Source organism: Equus quagga, chromosome 8 (assembly GCF_021613505.1).
Source record: "Equus quagga isolate Etosha38 chromosome 8, UCLA_HA_Equagga_1.0, whole genome shotgun sequence".
NCBI classification, from domain to species: domain Eukaryota; kingdom Metazoa; phylum Chordata; class Mammalia; order Perissodactyla; family Equidae; genus Equus; species Equus quagga.
Window position 1 is genome coordinate 40,195,758 of NC_060274.1, and position 17,094 is coordinate 40,212,851.

A 17,094-nucleotide genomic window follows, 5' to 3' on the forward strand; every position below is an offset into this window, starting at 1 on the left:
CAGGCTCTGGCCTGTTCACAGTCACCCATGAAGGCATTAATATGTACACACATGAAGTAAACTTAACTGGAAAAAATACCCAAGATGGTGACTTTGAAATAGAAATCAAGGATCTTTTCACTACATAATACTGTTTCCTGTTAGCTGGGTTAGAAAAGCCTCTTAGTTCATTCAAATTCTACACAAACAAAAATTGTTACTTACTTTTACTTCAGAACAGAGGGCCCAGCCAGGCCCTGGCTTTCTATGATTTGGCCATAGCAAGAAGAAAACTGGCCAAGACTGAAAGGAAGTGATAGTTGTCAGAGAACAGTCAGACAGGAAGCAATGCAGAGACTGCCACACAGCAGAGCAGCACATAACTGTTAAAGAATAAAGCAGCACCAAACTGTCTACAGTGATCTACTATTTATTTTACAAGACTGTAGAGCCTGCGATACTTATCAGTAAACACACGGGCGAAAGGGCTTCAGGGAAAGAGAGTTTTCACTGTATAATCTATTCAAAAAAGATATATTTTTAAAGAAGCAAATTCCAGAATAGAAATAACTTCCAACAATTGAAGGTCTCGTACTCTACCAGCGTGTTTAAGCTTAATATTTTCCAAGAGGCTTCTCTCCAATGAATATTAAGAATGTAGGAAAAGAGCTCATGAACGTCCTGGATTGCAGGCAATTCTGAGGGTGACACTGGCCTTGTCAAAGCAAAGGTACCAGATTTCTGGGTTTTGTAGGCTCTGGTGCTCAGAGGCAGGGACGATTTCTGGCTCCACAATACTGGCCCCTTAGAGGACGAGTGAAACCCACAGGGGTGAATCTCGAGTACATGGTACAGTCGTTTGGAAAGCAGGAGGATAAGGACCTGTCAGCCTTAAACTGACTTTCCTCTGTTAGTTTACACGTGCTCACGTACACAGAGAATATTTTAAGGTTTCAAAATGTTTGGATTAAAGGAGTTATTTCGCAAATCTTCAACTGGGCAGGCAGTTGGTGACTAAAACAGAAATAAGAAGATAAAACAACAATGAAGCAAAAACAATATTCCAAAATGACTGAGAATGTCCACAAGCTACTTAACAACATGAATTCAGGGTAGAGTTCCTCCTCAACATTCTAATGTGAACAATTAAAAACCTCTTCACTGCTAGCAAACCTCGGGTCTTCTCACTGATGGGGCTGAAAACGATGGGGAGGGTGTGGGGAGAGGAAAAGAAAAGAAAGATGAGAACTAGAAAAAGTCAACAAGCATTTTATTATTCACACTGATTCCTTTTATTCTGTGCTTTGCTTTTATATACAGAACTTTCAAATAAATTCTTATAAACAGAGTGAGTTTCTTTCTGATTAAATAAAAAAACCACAATAGTGTTCATTGTGGTCAAATTAGAATTACAGCAGAATCACCATATGCCAGCACACACAATCATGCCCCTGGTGGCTGGAAAACTGGCTCGCGGCCCTGGAGGGTACATGGTGATGAGGGAAGGCCATGCTTGGAGAAAGCCGGGTCTTTCTGATCACCTTCAGTCCTTTTTCCCTTCATCACCATTCTCCGCACTGCGCTTGAACACAGGAATCTGCTGACCATCCTTGAGCTGTAAGAAGACCTCCTGAAGGTGCCACCTGACAGAAAGAAATCAAAAGGATAGAAACCAAAACCAAGCTCAGAGACACACAGAACAGATGGGTGGGTGCCAGAGGCGGAGTGGGAGAAATGTCAGCTTTTTTTTTAGTTTAAATAAACAAAATATTTTTTAAAAAAAGAAGGAGATTTGGGAAATTAACAAATAATTGTAACAAACAATATTCTTCCAAACAACCAATGAATCAAAGAAAAACTTACAAGGAAAAGTTTTAAATATTTGATGATGAATGCAAATGAAAACACAAGATACTAAAACTAACAAATGCAGTCAAAGCAAGAAGCAGGAAGGAAATAATATAGTTTGGAACAGAAATAAGTGAGAGAGAATACATGCAATCAACGAAACCAAAAGTTGTTTACAAATTAACAAACCATTAGCCAGACTGACCAAGAAAAAAAAAGAAAATATATTTAAAATTATTCAAATCAGTAAAAAAAAAAATGTATAGTCTCTAATCAATGGAACACTGAGGCAAAAGATATGCTCAAAAAGGAAAAGAAGCAGTTGTTTGGAATAATGTCTTAAAATGTTTTAAATAGTATTTTATGTTAGAGCTGCCTTATTAACATTTTAAGATTTTATTACGGGCTCTTGTTACTTAACCAGCATCACTGTCAAGCAAGTTCAACAATGAATGAGCGCCGGTCAATGGAAAGGCCGGCAGGAAAGAGAAGGAGCAGTTTAGTCCCCGTCTCAGAATGCATGTCGACCTTTCACTCTTGGCTGGAACTTGGCCAGCTCCTCCACTAAGCCCAGGCTCAGGGGTCAAGGAGCCCAGGGGAAGCCAGGTGGGGGCTGCCTAAGAGCTGCCTGCTCCTTTTGTCCTCGGGAATTAAAACACATCCTGGCTAAACAGCAAACATCTCTGAGCGAGGCTTCCCGGGGGAAGTGAGTGAATGCAGCTATTGGCAACCAGACAAGAAAGGCCAATTAACAGGGTGGAGAGCTTATACAAAGAATGTGATGAATAATTCTGGAACAGAAACCCATGCCTTCATTCACTGGTAACGACTGAGGCAGCAGTGTCAGAAGCTGTAACATGGCATCAAATTATTGTTGACCTGGACCACCGTAGCTGTAAAGTTCTTCAAACTGAGCAGCAGCAGGAGAGGACGCGTCAGAAGACTGTCCTGGATGAAATGTCAGGACGGAGCCAGGAGCCAAAGCCCGGGCTTGGTGCCCAGGCCATGAAACTTTGCAGTCTTTGAAAAACTAATTCTTATTACTGTAATCATACAATTACAAACGAAAATGGGAATCAAGATTGTTTCCATCAGAAGGTTCTCCTCCTGTTCTCCATTCCCACCCACCTTCCCATAATACCTCTTAAAGGGGGCATCTCTGGATGAGCTGACATAGAGATGGCCCTCTGACTTGGATCCAGACACAGGAATCTTCAACTGGGGGTGTAAAAGGAGAGATATAATTGGATATGGTGTTGTCCTCTCAAGAGATGACAAACTGATGCTTTCTAGAGCTAACCCTATAAAATTCAGTGATTATCCACAGAATCTGGTTGTTTTCTAACTTGAGCCTTGCTGGAGAATTCACCTGATTTTTCCTTCTGTCTCCCTCCAAATGTCCCCCCCTCTTTGGATGGTTTGAGGAGGTCAATGGCAGGACTGCCATCGACCACTGATCGCCATTGAGGAGGGCCTCCTGTCTGGCAATGAGGACTTATGCACAAAACTCAATGCTCTTAGTACTTAACAACAATTATTCAAAAATCCACTGTTAAAATAGAACAAACTACTGATACATGCAACAACACAAATTATCAAAAACACGCTGAGTGAAAGAGCCTTTCCCAAGAGTATATAATGCATGATTCCATGTTCTAGAACAGGCTAAACTACGCTGGAAAAAAATGTCAGAAGAGCGACTGCCTTTGGAGGGGCTGGGGGATTGAGGGGACCAACTGGGAAGAGCAGGAGGGGCCTCCAGGGTGAGGGGAATAGTCTCCATCTAGACAGGGGATCAGTTACACAGGTGGATACATTTGCTAAAATTCATGAGCATAAGGGTGTTTGAAAATGAGATGGGTTCACGGACAAACAGAGATATGGCTAGAAGAAGAGGTGTGGAATAAAGTAAACTGAGCAAAATACTAACTGTAGGATCCAGGGAGCAGCTATATGGGCACCACAGCATAAATTCTTTCCTCTTTTCTGTATGTTTGAAACTTTTCATAATAAAACAGGAAAAAAAAAAAAAGTCCACAGTTTAAAAGGGGAAACTATTGGCAAATTGGTACACACTTTGGTCTGGACTACAAAGAACAGGCTCTCCGGAAAGTACGTGAAGGCTCATTTGGGAGAGACGACAAGGAGTTCTGGGTTAGGTCTGTGTCCCCAGCCAGCGTGGATGGCACTCATCCCTCTGGGGACACGGCGCAGACGCCACCACGCCCTGAGCCAGGGGAGTGGGCCCAGGGCCTCAGAGTGAGCTGCTGCTTGCTAATGCTCCTATTTAGAAAAACACTGAATGTAGTATTTTTGGTTTCTGAGTGAAAACTAAAGATGGTTTGAGCCTTGAGAACGGGCCACAATGTGGTAACCAGGAAGCCTGTCCTCGGGCGCCTCCCAGGGCCCTCCTGTGCCACAGGTGACGGCCAAAGGAACTTCCATGGGCTGAGCTGGCATATTTCACCCATTCCAACATGGCACCTAGAGAAAAAACTGCTTTGGTACACACACATTTGTGTTTTCCAAAATTCTCTCTTTCACTTATTTAAACACATTCTAAAGAAGACACAGGCTTTGGGATGGTGGCTCCACAGTCACCTAGTCACACTCAAACGACTCTTCAGGGTTCCACTTTTGGAATCAAGCTGTAGCTCTTCTCAGGGGGTTATAAAATTAAGCAACAGAGCACACCCTAGCATCTCTGCATGCTAAAGGAAAACCAAAAACAAAGGGAAAGAAAAGGGCACAAGTAAGTCAGATTTTGAAGAACAGCAAACACTGAGGGGTCAACATCTGAACTTTGGGCAGCGCATCTCTGTGAGTGGACAAGGCACGTCACAGGCCAGATGGTGCCAAAGAGTAAGCAGGAGTGTCTGCCACCAAAGTGTTCGTGAAGAGTGACCATTTCACATATACGCTTGGGGAAAAATCCTTCCACATGACAACTACCTCATGAACAACCAAATCCTCTCACCCTGGACAAAATACAGGAACTACAAATAGTGGACTTTGGGATAAGACAGCATGCGTTGTACACAGGCATCCTTACAAACAGCTGATTGTGAAGGAAGGAAGTGAAAAACCTGAGAGAATGTCAACCATACTCTATACACTGGAAGAGAAAGGGCTGGGGCAGCAGACCGCGAACTCCTGCCACCATGGAGTCACAGTGTTTGGCAGCAGCAGAGGCCCAGACCCAGCACCACAGCCAATACCATCCCGGTGCTGCCAAGGGCCCTGGGCTGCAGGGAAGCCCAGGGAGAAGCCCTCTCCACACAGCTGGAATGTGCTAGAAGACTGGGCCAAAGTGAAAGCCGGATCTGACCAGAGGAGGTTCCCCATCAAAACCACCATGGCGTCAACCACGCAAGGGGGCACTGGATCATGGAACTGATCCTGCATCAACCTGCCCTTAGCAAAGGCACCATCAGGCTTCCTGAGCACCTAAGCCGGGCCCTGTGCTCTGTGCTGAGAGACAGTGAACAACTGGACCCAAACCCTGGCCTTCCGAGTTCTCATGCTTGCAAGGATCCAGCCAGGTGACCAGAGATGGGGAAGTACAGAGGAGCCACACCACACTGTGAGGGATTTGGTGACAAAGCACATAAGGCCATCTGGCACAGGGCGGGCACTAAACACATATCCCCCCTTCCCTTTTCCCTCCTGGGTTCCTGTCTCACTCAGCGGCACTGCCATCTTCCCACTCACTCACGTTGAACATCAGAGCATGGCCTTTGCCTCATCCCTCTGCTGATACAAAACTGTTACCAGTCCCAGCACCTGGCCACAGTTGTCACCGGGCCACCAGGACAGCCTCCTCAGACATTTCTCGTTTCTCCAGGGCACAGCACTGGCTGACGCTCTCACCACTGCATACCTCCTGGCCACAGTGCTCTCCCAAAGGTGGTTCCCTGAATCCAGTCCCTGCACACTGCTAATCTGCCTCAATTTTCCTTCTTTTAAAACCAGATCAAATATTTTTATCACAATACTTGAGCATGAATTGCTTTTGTAGTTAGAAAAAAATCCCAATAAAACTATTGCCATTAAAAATAATAAAAACAATACTAGCAAAATATAAACTAGGTCAGATCATCTCACCCTTATCCTCAAAATACTCCAGGGCTTCTGCTGGCCACTAACTCAAGCACGCTCGCCTCACAGAATGATGTCATGGCCTCGAGATGCCCCAGCCCATCCCACCTGCCCACACCCTCGGCAGCCTGCACCTCGGCTGAGGTGCCCTGGCAGGGAGCACAGCGACGTGCCATCTCGTGCATGCTGCTGCTCAGCCTGGCCTGCCTCTTCTCCACAGCAATCTCCCAGTGCTCCCCGCCTCTGGGCCTCCACCACAGCGGTTGTTTCAGCCTCTCTTATTCAGGAGTTCTAAACTGTGAACTCCCTGACAGCCTCCACGTCCCTGCACGCCCCATCCAGCCTGGAATCCTCTCTCTACCGCAGCACGTGCTCCACACACTTGTTACACAGAAGAACTAATGCATTTTACATTCAGGTGAGCTTTATCAGCTGAACTATAAAAGAGGGTAAGCTACAGCTGATAAAATGGACTGGCACTCCATGGAAGCAATGTCAATAACTAAGCTTTAAAACTGGAGTGTAAAGAGTTGCTTATGTTGGAATGAGCGTTGACGGGCTGTGGATGTACTTCAAGTTCAAAGTGGAAGCGAAGGCAAAGTACCACTGGCCACTCCTCCACGACTGTCGGTTCAGGACGGGGACATGAGTACAAACACTGCATTCCCTCCACATCCATTCCCCGGAAAGGAGGAAAAATGTATGAAAATAAATTAATCCACGGTGCTTTTGAAAAAGGTGCTACGTAATACCTAGTGGCAGTTTACAAAGTGGATTTTCCCACCCTCGACTTCCGCAGGACCCTGGCCTGCAGTTCCCAGGGAGCACGTTACCTGGGCATCGGCAATGTCCACGAAGTTGTACCTGTCGGTGAGGTGGAGATAGTGCACGCTGAGGGGAGGGCCCAGAGCTTCCAGAGCCTCGGGGTGGCTGTGCAGCTGCTCCAGCGCTGACTGGTAATAGGAAGCCCTGGAAAAAGCTTCTGGGGGAAAGACAGTTGTTCATTTACTTTTCTTTATTGAACTTGGTCAGGTGGACTCTCTGCAGAAAGTTAAACGATACAATTCAGGTACAGCGTGGAAACAAACTGATGTGCAGTTTATGGGTGGGAGAACAATTAGGAACCATCTACTCTAAACTGGCCATTTTTGAGACTCCAAAACCAAAGTGCAGAAAGTCAGTGTCTGTGGGGATGTGGCAGATGATCCTGGGCAAGGTCCTTGACCTGTCTGTGCCTCAACTTCTCCATCCCTCACTTCCTCGCCTTCTTCACTGCCTCATTTCTTCATCTGAGGGGTCTATCAGATCTTCTCTAACTTTGCTTACAGTTCTAAAGTCCGATGATCCTGTGGAAATTAATAAACAGAAACCTCATTAAACTGAGGTCAGGAGGGAAAAGGGAGAGCTTTCCTGCCCTAAGTTGGTAGCAGAGACCAACAGGAAGAAGAAAGACTTCCTCTTCTTGATTGGCAAGAAGCTCAGCCAATGAGAGATGGTCACAACTCAGCCAATGAAAGGCCACTACACTTGGAACTCTCAGTCTCCTCCAAGGCACTCTGCTTACAATAGCCCTCCCAACTTCCTCTTCCCATCTTGAAAAGTTTCTCTTCCCCTTGCTGCTCAGGACTTGCATGTGGTTTGCTATGGTTGCAGACCCTTAATTGCAATTCTTTGCTGATCCTGAATAAACTCAATTTTTCTGGAGAAATAACTGGCTATTTAAGGTCCACAATTCCATGACTTGCTCAAAGTGATACAGGTAGTCCACAGCAGAGCTGGGGCCTGCATCTATGACTCTTGACTTCTAAACACTGCTCCTTCCACTAAGATGACGGTCCTGATAAACCAGCATAAAATAGACCACAATATCCATAACAACAAAACGCATGGGCCAAGAAACAGGACATAAAGATGGTAATTTGTCAAGTTTATAGATTTAAGCCAACATTTATGTAGATAAAGCTAATAAACTACTCTCAGTTTCAGGAACGCTCCTGGCCCGATGGCATCTAGGAACTCCAGGAAGCACCTCCCTGACGTGTAAGGTATGACCAGCTGCCCCAGGGAGAGAGCAAAAGCAGGCTTCCCAAGTAGAGTTTTTGGTTCGGCAACAAGAGGAGCTCCCCTCCACGGCCCAGTCATAGCTATGGAAGGGAAAGGGCTTGAGCCTGGAGAGGACAGGGAGAAGGCCATCCTGTGCAGCTTCCCAGGACTGGGGCAGGTGGCAGCGGATGCTGCGGGTGTAAATGAGGTGCCAGCCATGACAGGCAAAGGAGAAGCAGGTGCTGGGTCCAGACAGCTAAACTTCACTGAGTGATTTCCAAGGCTGGGCATGGTTCTCAGTATTTCATATACCTCACAATTCTCAATATCTCACAGGTTGTGAGATTTATTTAATTTTCGCAACTTTCTGCATAGGCACTAATATTATCCCTCATCGCACAGATAAGCTGACCGAGGCCCAGGAAGGTGATGGACTCCCCGACAAGGCCACATAGCTTGTCAAGAGCTGGAGCTGGGACTCAATGCAGGTAGAGGCTGCAGAGCCGACTCCAGCCTCCTAAGGGGAAAAGGCTGTCAGTCCCCTGCCCATGAAATGCGCCCATTCCTTTCGTATCCTGCCTCTGTCCCTTTGGCAGAGGGGAGCGGAGGCTGAGCTATCCCAGTCTGCATTATCCCTGGGAATGCTCCTCCTGGGCCACCTCTAGACCCAGGGCCCTCTGGGCCAACTCTGAAGGAAGGTGCGGAGAGGACACAGCGCTCTGTTTGCCTGTCTGCTGGTGAAACACCCTGGCAGGAAGTGAAAACGCTGCAGAGTCAGCGTGAGAAGCCAAGCTGGGCGGGCAGAAAGGAGCTTCAAAGAAGTCAGTCTAGAAAAACTGCTGGCTGCTTCGCAACCAGTAGCATTGAAATGACCTTAAATGTCTTGGCTGCTCACAATGATTGTGGCCTGTCTTTACAAATTCAAATTTGGGTACAGTGGGGCTGGAAGCAGCATCTGTCAGGGTTTTCCCATCCTGGACAGCTTTTATTTTGTGCTTTCGCCAGGGTCCCTTGCTCAAGGTCTCCTCCTCTACTCAATCAGCAGCAGAGAATGGGAGGGCAAACAGGCTGACGACACTTGAGAAACAGCCAGTGTTCTCCACCTGGGAACCATCTGGTCTGTCCCTTCCCTCTGTTCTTCGTGTAATCTTGGAAATCTTGACAGATCTCCTTGCTTTTTGCAAGACTTCTTACACAAATGAATCCTGGTCTTTTATCTGCATCTGGGGCTCCTGGAAAAACTGGGATTACAGGATAAGGGGGAAGCTATAGCCAATGGAATGGTGTACCAGCTTCTAAATACAGCCCTCCCCTCCTTTCTCTGATCTGCTTAAAGCATCGGAAGCATTTCCTTTGATGGAGAAACAGGGACAGGAGAACCAGGAGGCAGCCACGCCTCAGGCGGCTCACTGGACACTCACTCTGTATAAGGTAATATATCAGGGTGCAGCTCCCACCAGCCACCATGCTGCCAAAAAGGACCAGTTTCTGCAGAGGCATTGACATCCTGCTTCCTGGAGACTTAAAAAAAAAGAGGCGAATTTCTCGTTAGATTCAGGTTTGTGCCTGGATTGGGCCCCACAGGGAAAGGAAAGCTAAGGAGGAAGTGAGCAAGGAGGTGAGGCCACCTTCCCTCATTTGCTTCCTTGCAGAACACCAGGGCCGGTTCTGGAGCCAAAGCAAAAGTGCCCTCCCGAGGGTGGCCTGCATCCAGGATCCAGGCCATGGGGGTGACGGCCGAGCACAGAGCAAGCATTCAGCCCTGCCGTCCTGACAGACAGAACCCAGCCTGTGTGCCAAGTCCCTCACTGCCAGGAAGCACAACCACTTTGTCTCAGGCCGGCTGGTAAACAGGAAGCTTATCCTTTTGCTGCAATAGCTGGTCTTGTAAGCCTACGAATGGGCCAGAGTGGTCACTGGCTGCTTTCTTTCATATTTTGAAAGATGTCCCACCCCCTGGATGAGGAAACTGTGGTCATGACTTTCAGACTGAATGAAGAGATGGAGAGGAGCCAGCTCAGCAAATTCAGCACACCCATACCACCCTGGCCTTAACTCCTGTCCCCTGAAAGCCCGGGTGGGGCTAGGAGCAGCATGTGGGCCTCGATGGAGCCAATTATCCTCCTTCCTGGTGGCCATTTACCACTGCTCACTCCCGGCCTGGGCCTCTCTGGAAGGCTGTAAGATACTCGGCCATAAAACAGAGTAGGACAGTGGCTGGGATCGGGGGTCACAAGTCAAATGCCCAGAGGGCCAGACAAGTCACATCAATGAGAGCTGACCTTGAAAAGTGAGGCACACACAGCCCAGCCAAGGGGCAGCTTCACCCGGCTCCAGCTAACTGCGGCCATGTGGGCCAAGTCTGGAAGGATCTTCCAGTTTTTCAAGAGGTCTTTTATGTGAAATTGCCCGAGTTCTAAATGTTGACAACCGCCCCAATTAAAAACAAAAAAAACCTAACAAAATACATTTGTGAGTCAGTCTTCCTGAGGACTTCCAGTCTGCTGTGACCACCCAAGCTGCATCAGGGTGTCCTCACCCAAGGTGAGATTTAGGTAAATTCCTCTTTGTCTGTCTTTGAAGCCATTTCTCCAAAAAGAAATGAGATTTGGGGCAGAGACGGAAATTTCAGCTTTAGTAAAGGAAAAGATGACTATAAGTGTTTATGTCCCCATTTGAAGATTTAACCTTAGATTTTATGTGCTTCTTTAGAAAATAAAGGCTTTAATGTGACCTAAAGGGGTCTGAGGCATTGCTGTGCAAAAGAACTGGGTAGAAAGCTAGTTCCTCCACCAGCCAGACCTGTGAGTCCAGATAAACACACTCTCACTATCCGCTTCGCCACCTTCTAGAATACGGAGAGTAACAACAACTGTCTACCTATCATTTCTGAAACCTGAGGCAAATGAATCCATAAGAAAGCCTGTTGGAGAAAGCTCTTCACGTGGATTATTCTTTCTAAGAACTGATAATTAAACACGTCCTTGGATAGGGCTAAAGTTGACCAGAATAATACTGAATCCAGATTTATGTATATAAAGGGTTTTGATCAACTTATCTAACTAGGGAGGTGAAGTTTTAGATCATTTTTGTCTTATTTACTTACATATACTGTTTTGCTCAACTAAGAAAAGGCTGCCGAAACCCCAGACAAACGTACTGCATCTGCTGTGAAAGTTTCGGCCGCTGCTGTATAGTACATAAGAGTATTTATCAGAGTGGAGTGTAAAGTCAATTACAATAATGTGATCTGGGAAAAGCCATTTAGTCTCATAATGAAAAGGGTCAGAGCATCTGCAAAGAATGCATTAGTCAGATCTTGCTTAATGTGAAGGGGAGCTCAGCAGGGTGGGGCAGTGAGCACGAGTTACGCAGAGCCTCCCACAGGCTGTAGTTTCTAAAGGCAGCGTTGCGATGCAAGGGAAGAAGCATCCTGAACAATGCAAAGAACAGCCCCCAGCCCTCATGTGATGTCACAGCCACAAGTGCCACCGAAGGCCAGGAGAAGCCCACCACCAGTCAGAGAGCAACTGTCACCTACTGTTCAACTTGAGGACACCCTCGTGGGTTCTAATGGGGCACTTGGTTTGGGAACATTCATTACCTTTTGCTACTTCGTAGCACAGCTTTCTTGAAAATCAAAGGAAAGTTGTCCTGCAATCAGATAAAGATTTTACATTAAAATCACTTTTTCAAACGCAATTCTCTCTGGTTTCTACTTTTATACAGCCAAGATGTATTATTAATCCAAGCTTCAGAACAGGAGCAAGACGTTAAGTTTAAATTCTAAAACTAGCCTTGTCTGTAAAAGGCCCTTGTTTTCTCCCCTTTCTCTTTGGCCATATTAAGAAGAAAAACACAGCCTCTTGGTTTCCTGTCTATGCAGTGTATCTTTCGTTGCAGCAACCAGAAAATCGTGTGGGCGGGGGCGGCGCAGGTGTGTGACTGCAGCGCACACAATCAGGGGCCAGTCAGCACCCGCCCACACAAGATGCTCTCAATACAAGATGTATACCATGGATTAAAACAGCTTCTCAAGGTTAAACAGAAACAATGGTATACTAAATGTAGACATAGCCTTTAATAATACTGATGATAACAGAGAACACATCATCTCTTACTATGATGTGCCTGGTACTATTCCAAGGACTGTACATATAATAATTCATTTAATTCTCACAACAACCCCATGAAGGAGGAACTACTGCTATCATCCCCATTTTACAGATGAGCAAACTGAGGCACAGAGGGGTTAGGAAAGGTGCCAGAAGTCTCACAAAGAAGTATATAAGTGACAGAACTGGGATTCAGACCCAGGCAGTCTAGCTCCGGGGTCTGTGCTCTCAACCTCTGTGATACACCAACTTTAAGATTTCTGCTGACTTCATAAATACTGAAATGTGAAAAGCAAATGTCTCTGAATTACAATATATTCATAACGTTTGGTGCAACAGGCCTTGTCAGGTATGCCTTCCCTACTATTTCTCCAGACGAGAGCATGGCATGTATTTGTACCTTCGTTCTTTCTTTCACTTAGCAAATGGTTGTTGAGGGCCTGCGCTGCTCAGACAGACAGTGCTGCAGAGAATACAGACAATTCACAATAATTAGAGCCATAGAGTACAGCTGTGCGGTTGGGCACAGCACAGCCCTAGCAGGGCGCCACTCACAGGGTAAATATCCTAGACTCATACATTAAGACCGTTTTGAAACAGTTGGAAGTTCTATAAAGTGTCTCAAAAAAGCTGAGGGGGAGCAGTCTTTTTCAAATTTGCACAAAGGCACCTGTGGGCGAGCAGCAGCCTGGTTAGTGCCACCAGACCCAGGTGTGGGCACCAGGAGAGGAAGCAACATCCGGGAAGCGGTCAGCCCTGCCCGGAGGGGATCAGAAGAGGTTTCACAGAGGAAACTGACTCTGAAAAGAGAAAGGGGAAGAAGTGGGAGAAGGGCTTCAGATCAGTGGAAATGGCAAGCAGTGGCAGAGAGGCAGAAACAAGAGGTGCAAAAGTATGGGGAGCCGGTGGGGAGCCACAGGAAATCGGTCTGGAAATGGAGGGAGTTACTGCTAAGAAAGGCCATCTACCCTGGGCTGCTGGGCTCCACTCTGCTGCTGAGGGGCTGCAGAAAGATCTCTGGGACACAGAGGTGGGCAGATGGGGAGAAGGGATAGAGCAGGACAGCCAAGAGACCCTTGCAGCAGACAGCAGAACCAAGAGCTAAGACCGAAGTAGCCAGAGTGGATCAAAAGGATGATTTCTTAAAATATTTAGAATAATTCTTATTTATGTGCTAATTTGTACACCAGCTCATTCGAAAAAGGATGATGGGGCTAACAAGGATACACACTTCAGAAGAGAAGGAAATAAATGGATGAGGAAATGAAGACAAATGGAAAATAATTTTAAAAAGAGAAATACAGCTGGGGTAAAGTTAGTGCACAAAACCACACTCTGATGCAACAGGTACTTCCTCAAGGCAGCCACAGACTTGACACTGAGCTGCCAACCTGCTCAGGAGAAAGGGAAGCCTGAGCAGCTACAGGGCCCAGGGTGTCCATGGGGTCACATGAATCAGCAGCCAAGGAGGAAAACAACATTTCCTAATAGCACAAGAAGCCCGGGAAAGCTCTCTCCCACGCATGCTCAGAAAGGGATTCTCTGAAGCGGCTGGTGTTGCACACAACATCCCTAGTCTTTTTTTTAAGTTCACAATTTTCAAATGACTATTTTTATAACATCCCATAATGAAAGCCACAATCACAATCCAAGAAAAAACGTACACAGAATTTCACAAGTGGCCATAACAGTGAGGACTCAGTGGGACTCTGAGGGGCCACCTTGATTCAGTGGAGAGAGAAGGCAGTGACAATCCATCTGGTCTCCAGGGAGCCGCTCTGTGCATCAGAGGGGTGAGGGCTTTGGGAGCAGAAGGCAGAACAGGGGCTCAGCCCCGGCCCCTTCTTAACCAGCTGCAGTTCACCTGCACCGTCAGCTGTCTTTTTGAAGAGAGTGTTCAGTAGACCCCTAACCTCACACACACACACACAAAATCAAAAAGACAACGAGAAAGATTTTAGGCCACCTCCAGGAACGTTTTAGATCTAAGCTTCCTATAAGAATTGAAATATTTAAAATTTGATGTGAAAATCTGCAAGAAACTCAAACTCAGTCTACTAGGCAGCCAATTAAGGGAAGATCTTTTTGCTTTACAGTCAACCAAGGGGAAAGGGTTGAGACCTGCTTTGAAAATTAAGGGGCTGGTTAACCACGGAAGTGGGGGAACGAAGTCCAGGCAGCGTCTCTCCAGAAAGCAGTCCTGTAGCTCTGCTCAGACACACACAGGGTGACTTCGGCTCTCAAAGGCCAATGGTTAACAAAATTTCTTTGAAGTACAGAACCTCTTTCTGGAGCCAAAGTGCAATCTGTCAGACAGATGCTCTGGGCAGCCAAAGGGTTCCAGCCACAGGCAGCAGCTGACCAGGGAAGGGTGAAAGGAGTCAGGTGGTCCAATCTCAACTTCGCTGCACATTAGAGTTTAAGAAAGAAACCAGATGTCCAGGCCAGACCCCAGATAGATTAAAATAGACTGGGGGTGGGATCCAGGCAATCGTGTTTTTTAACCTCCTCAGGTGATCCTAACATGCAGCCAAGCTTAGGAACCAGCAGTCTACGGGAGCAAAGCACAGAGAGTCAGCACACGGCCTGAGTTTCGAAGGCAGGTCAGGTGATCCTTTAGGGGCTCCTGGGAAGTTAGAGAATAGAAACAGCTATTGCTCTATCCACGCCACACACACTACCTCCCCACCGCATCTTGAGACATACAGAGCCTGTGGCAATAAACGGAACAGACTCCTCTTCCCAGGGATTCCGGTACTGGACAGGAGACAGACTACCCTCGGGCCAGGTGAGATGGTGGGAGCCTCAAGTAGAGATCTGCCAAGCCTCGAGATAAAATCCCTGAGCTTAATAAGAGGTGGGCTCAGGAGACTGTCACAGCAAGACAATCATCCCAAAGCCCAGCTGAGACAGATGGACCAAACTACAGACAAAAATCCTTGATTTTTAAGAGGCATTTTTCTCACACTGTAATATTTTTGAAATTGGGATATGTCTTACAAGCTGAGACTATTTATTAAAGTGACTCTTTTCTCTACACTACCACATCCAAATTGGTAAAACTGAGGTTCATCTTAATATGCTAGAAGTGGGCATTATAAGAAGCTGAAGTAGGAGCAAGGCCAGAAGCCTGTCCATGACCCCAGGACCAGTGACCTCCCGGCAGGCCTGTTAACATCCCATGGTTCTCTCTCATTCTGAGCTTTGCTAGGGCAGACCCACTCCAGGCATAATCTACCCACTCGCTTCATTTCCTCTGGGTGACATATGGCTGGCCTGGCTTGTCCCACATTTGAGTGACGACTATGGGCCAGGGACAATGCAGGGTATTCTATAGGCACTACTACTATTTCTTACAATAACTGAAAGGTAGATATTATTTTTGCCTTTTTAGAGCTAGGCAGAAAGCCTCAAGAAAGGATCTGAAACTTGCTCATGGTCACGCAGCTATTCCACAGGAGAGCTTAAATGCACCTGTCTGACTCAGTCTTTCCACAGAGTGACAAAACCCACGTTACAGACCACAGATTTCAGAACAATCAGCGCCTCATACAGGTGGTAAGTGCTGTCCAAAGCCACGCCAAAAGTTCACAGGAGCCATCTGCCGGGAGCACATCTCCACTACTCTGTGAAATTGTTTTAATCAGTATATCCCCAAGTTATAATTTCAGGGGTCAAGACAAAACAAAGAGATATAAAATCTACTTAGCGACCACTAGGAGGAGAAGGAGAGAAGCGGTCTCCCCTGGTTGTCGACTGACACTGCCCACTGCTACTACCCCGCTGAGGACTGACTATACATCCTTCCGGCCTTTACAAAATCTAACCAGGACGGGGAGGAGAGGGAGTCACGCTTAAGAACACAGACACGAAAAAGTTAAGGCAGTCAGAATTAAAATTAGAATGAATGAATGATAAGGAACATAAAAACCAAAAAGACCAAACATAGAGGAAAAACTCAGAATTAAAGAAAAAAAGAATAGCAAAATAAAGAAATAAAAGAGGGCTAAACTTTAAAAGAATGAAATGCATTATATTTGAGATAAGGGAGTCAAAAAGGCTAACACCAAAAAACAAAAAGATAAAAGCATGTAAGTAAACATGATAAAAGATTAAGAAAGAATTTAAAGAACTTAAATGTTCTCACCAAACACAATAAAATAAATAAACATGTGAGGTGCTGGATTTGCTAATGAACTAGACGGGAGGAATCCTTTCACAGTATGTATGTATATCAAATCATCACAGTGTACATTTCAAATATCTTACAATTTTATTTGTCAATTATACTTGGATAAAAATGAAAAAAAAAAAGGTGATTATGTTAAAATGAGGCCGTTAGGGTGAAGCTCTAATCCAGTACGACTGGGGTCCTTATAAGAAGAGACACCAGGGGTGCACAGAGAAAACCATGAGAAGAGGCAGCAACAGGGAGACCATCAACAAGCCAAGGAGAGAGGCCTCAGAAGAAAGCAAACCTGCCCACACCTCGATCTTGAACTTCCAGCCTCCAGAAGTGGGAGCAAGTAAATCGCTGTTGTTTAAGCACACCGCCCCCTGCACCCAAACAACTAAAAGACTAAGAAGTTAAGCAGTTTAAATATTAAGCATAAAAACGTTAGTGCCAGCTTTTTAACCGAGTTTTGGCTCTGGAGTCTTAGCATAACTGAATACTCCTAGAGGAGAAACTTCGTGTGACCTTTTCCTCTTAACTCAGGCTAATCACAAGGCCAGCACCTGGCACGAGTGACTCCCCCCCTTGGTTAAGCTGAGTTAAGAAGGTTAATAAAGGGTTGTCCAATGTTCTTTTTATCAAAAGTATGTTAGTGATCCCAGGGAGACCATGACTACCTGGAGAGAGGGTCCCGGTGCCAATAAAAAGAATTAACATTTCTTAAAGATTAATAAAATGTAAGATAAAAAAAGACAACATCTAGTTTAAGAGGGCACCAGGCTACCACCTACTGATGGAATTTACAAATCCCATTTAAAACACCTATAAAGATACACA

At 46.0% G+C, this 17,094-nt stretch overlaps 1 protein-coding gene across 10 annotated transcripts in view; it reads right to left on the bottom strand.

The window, feature by feature from the left end:
* Positions 1-1,232: 1,232 nt before the first annotated feature.
* LOC124244249 (cytochrome c oxidase assembly factor 1 homolog) overlaps positions 1,233-17,094 on the bottom strand; it is a 91,430-nt gene continuing 75,568 nt past the window's right edge. For 6 of the 10 annotated variants that reach the window (XM_046670715.1, XM_046670714.1, XM_046670719.1 and 3 more), the window contains 5 exons: positions 11,573-11,622; positions 9,390-9,489; positions 6,759-6,907; positions 2,969-3,045; positions 1,233-1,622 (listed from right to left, as the gene is read on the bottom strand). In XM_046670715.1, coding sequence (XP_046526671.1) covers positions 1,523-1,622; positions 2,969-3,045; positions 6,759-6,907; positions 9,390-9,474 — 411 coding nt within the window. In that variant the 5' untranslated portion in view covers positions 9,475-9,489; positions 11,573-11,622 and the 3' untranslated portion in view covers positions 1,233-1,522. Of the gene's footprint in view, positions 1,623-2,968; positions 3,046-6,758; positions 6,908-9,389; positions 9,490-9,596; positions 10,359-11,572; positions 11,623-12,483; positions 12,547-17,094 lie in introns of those variants that run through there. The other 4 variants (XM_046670716.1, XM_046670717.1, XM_046670724.1 and 1 more) reach the window with 3 other exon arrangements.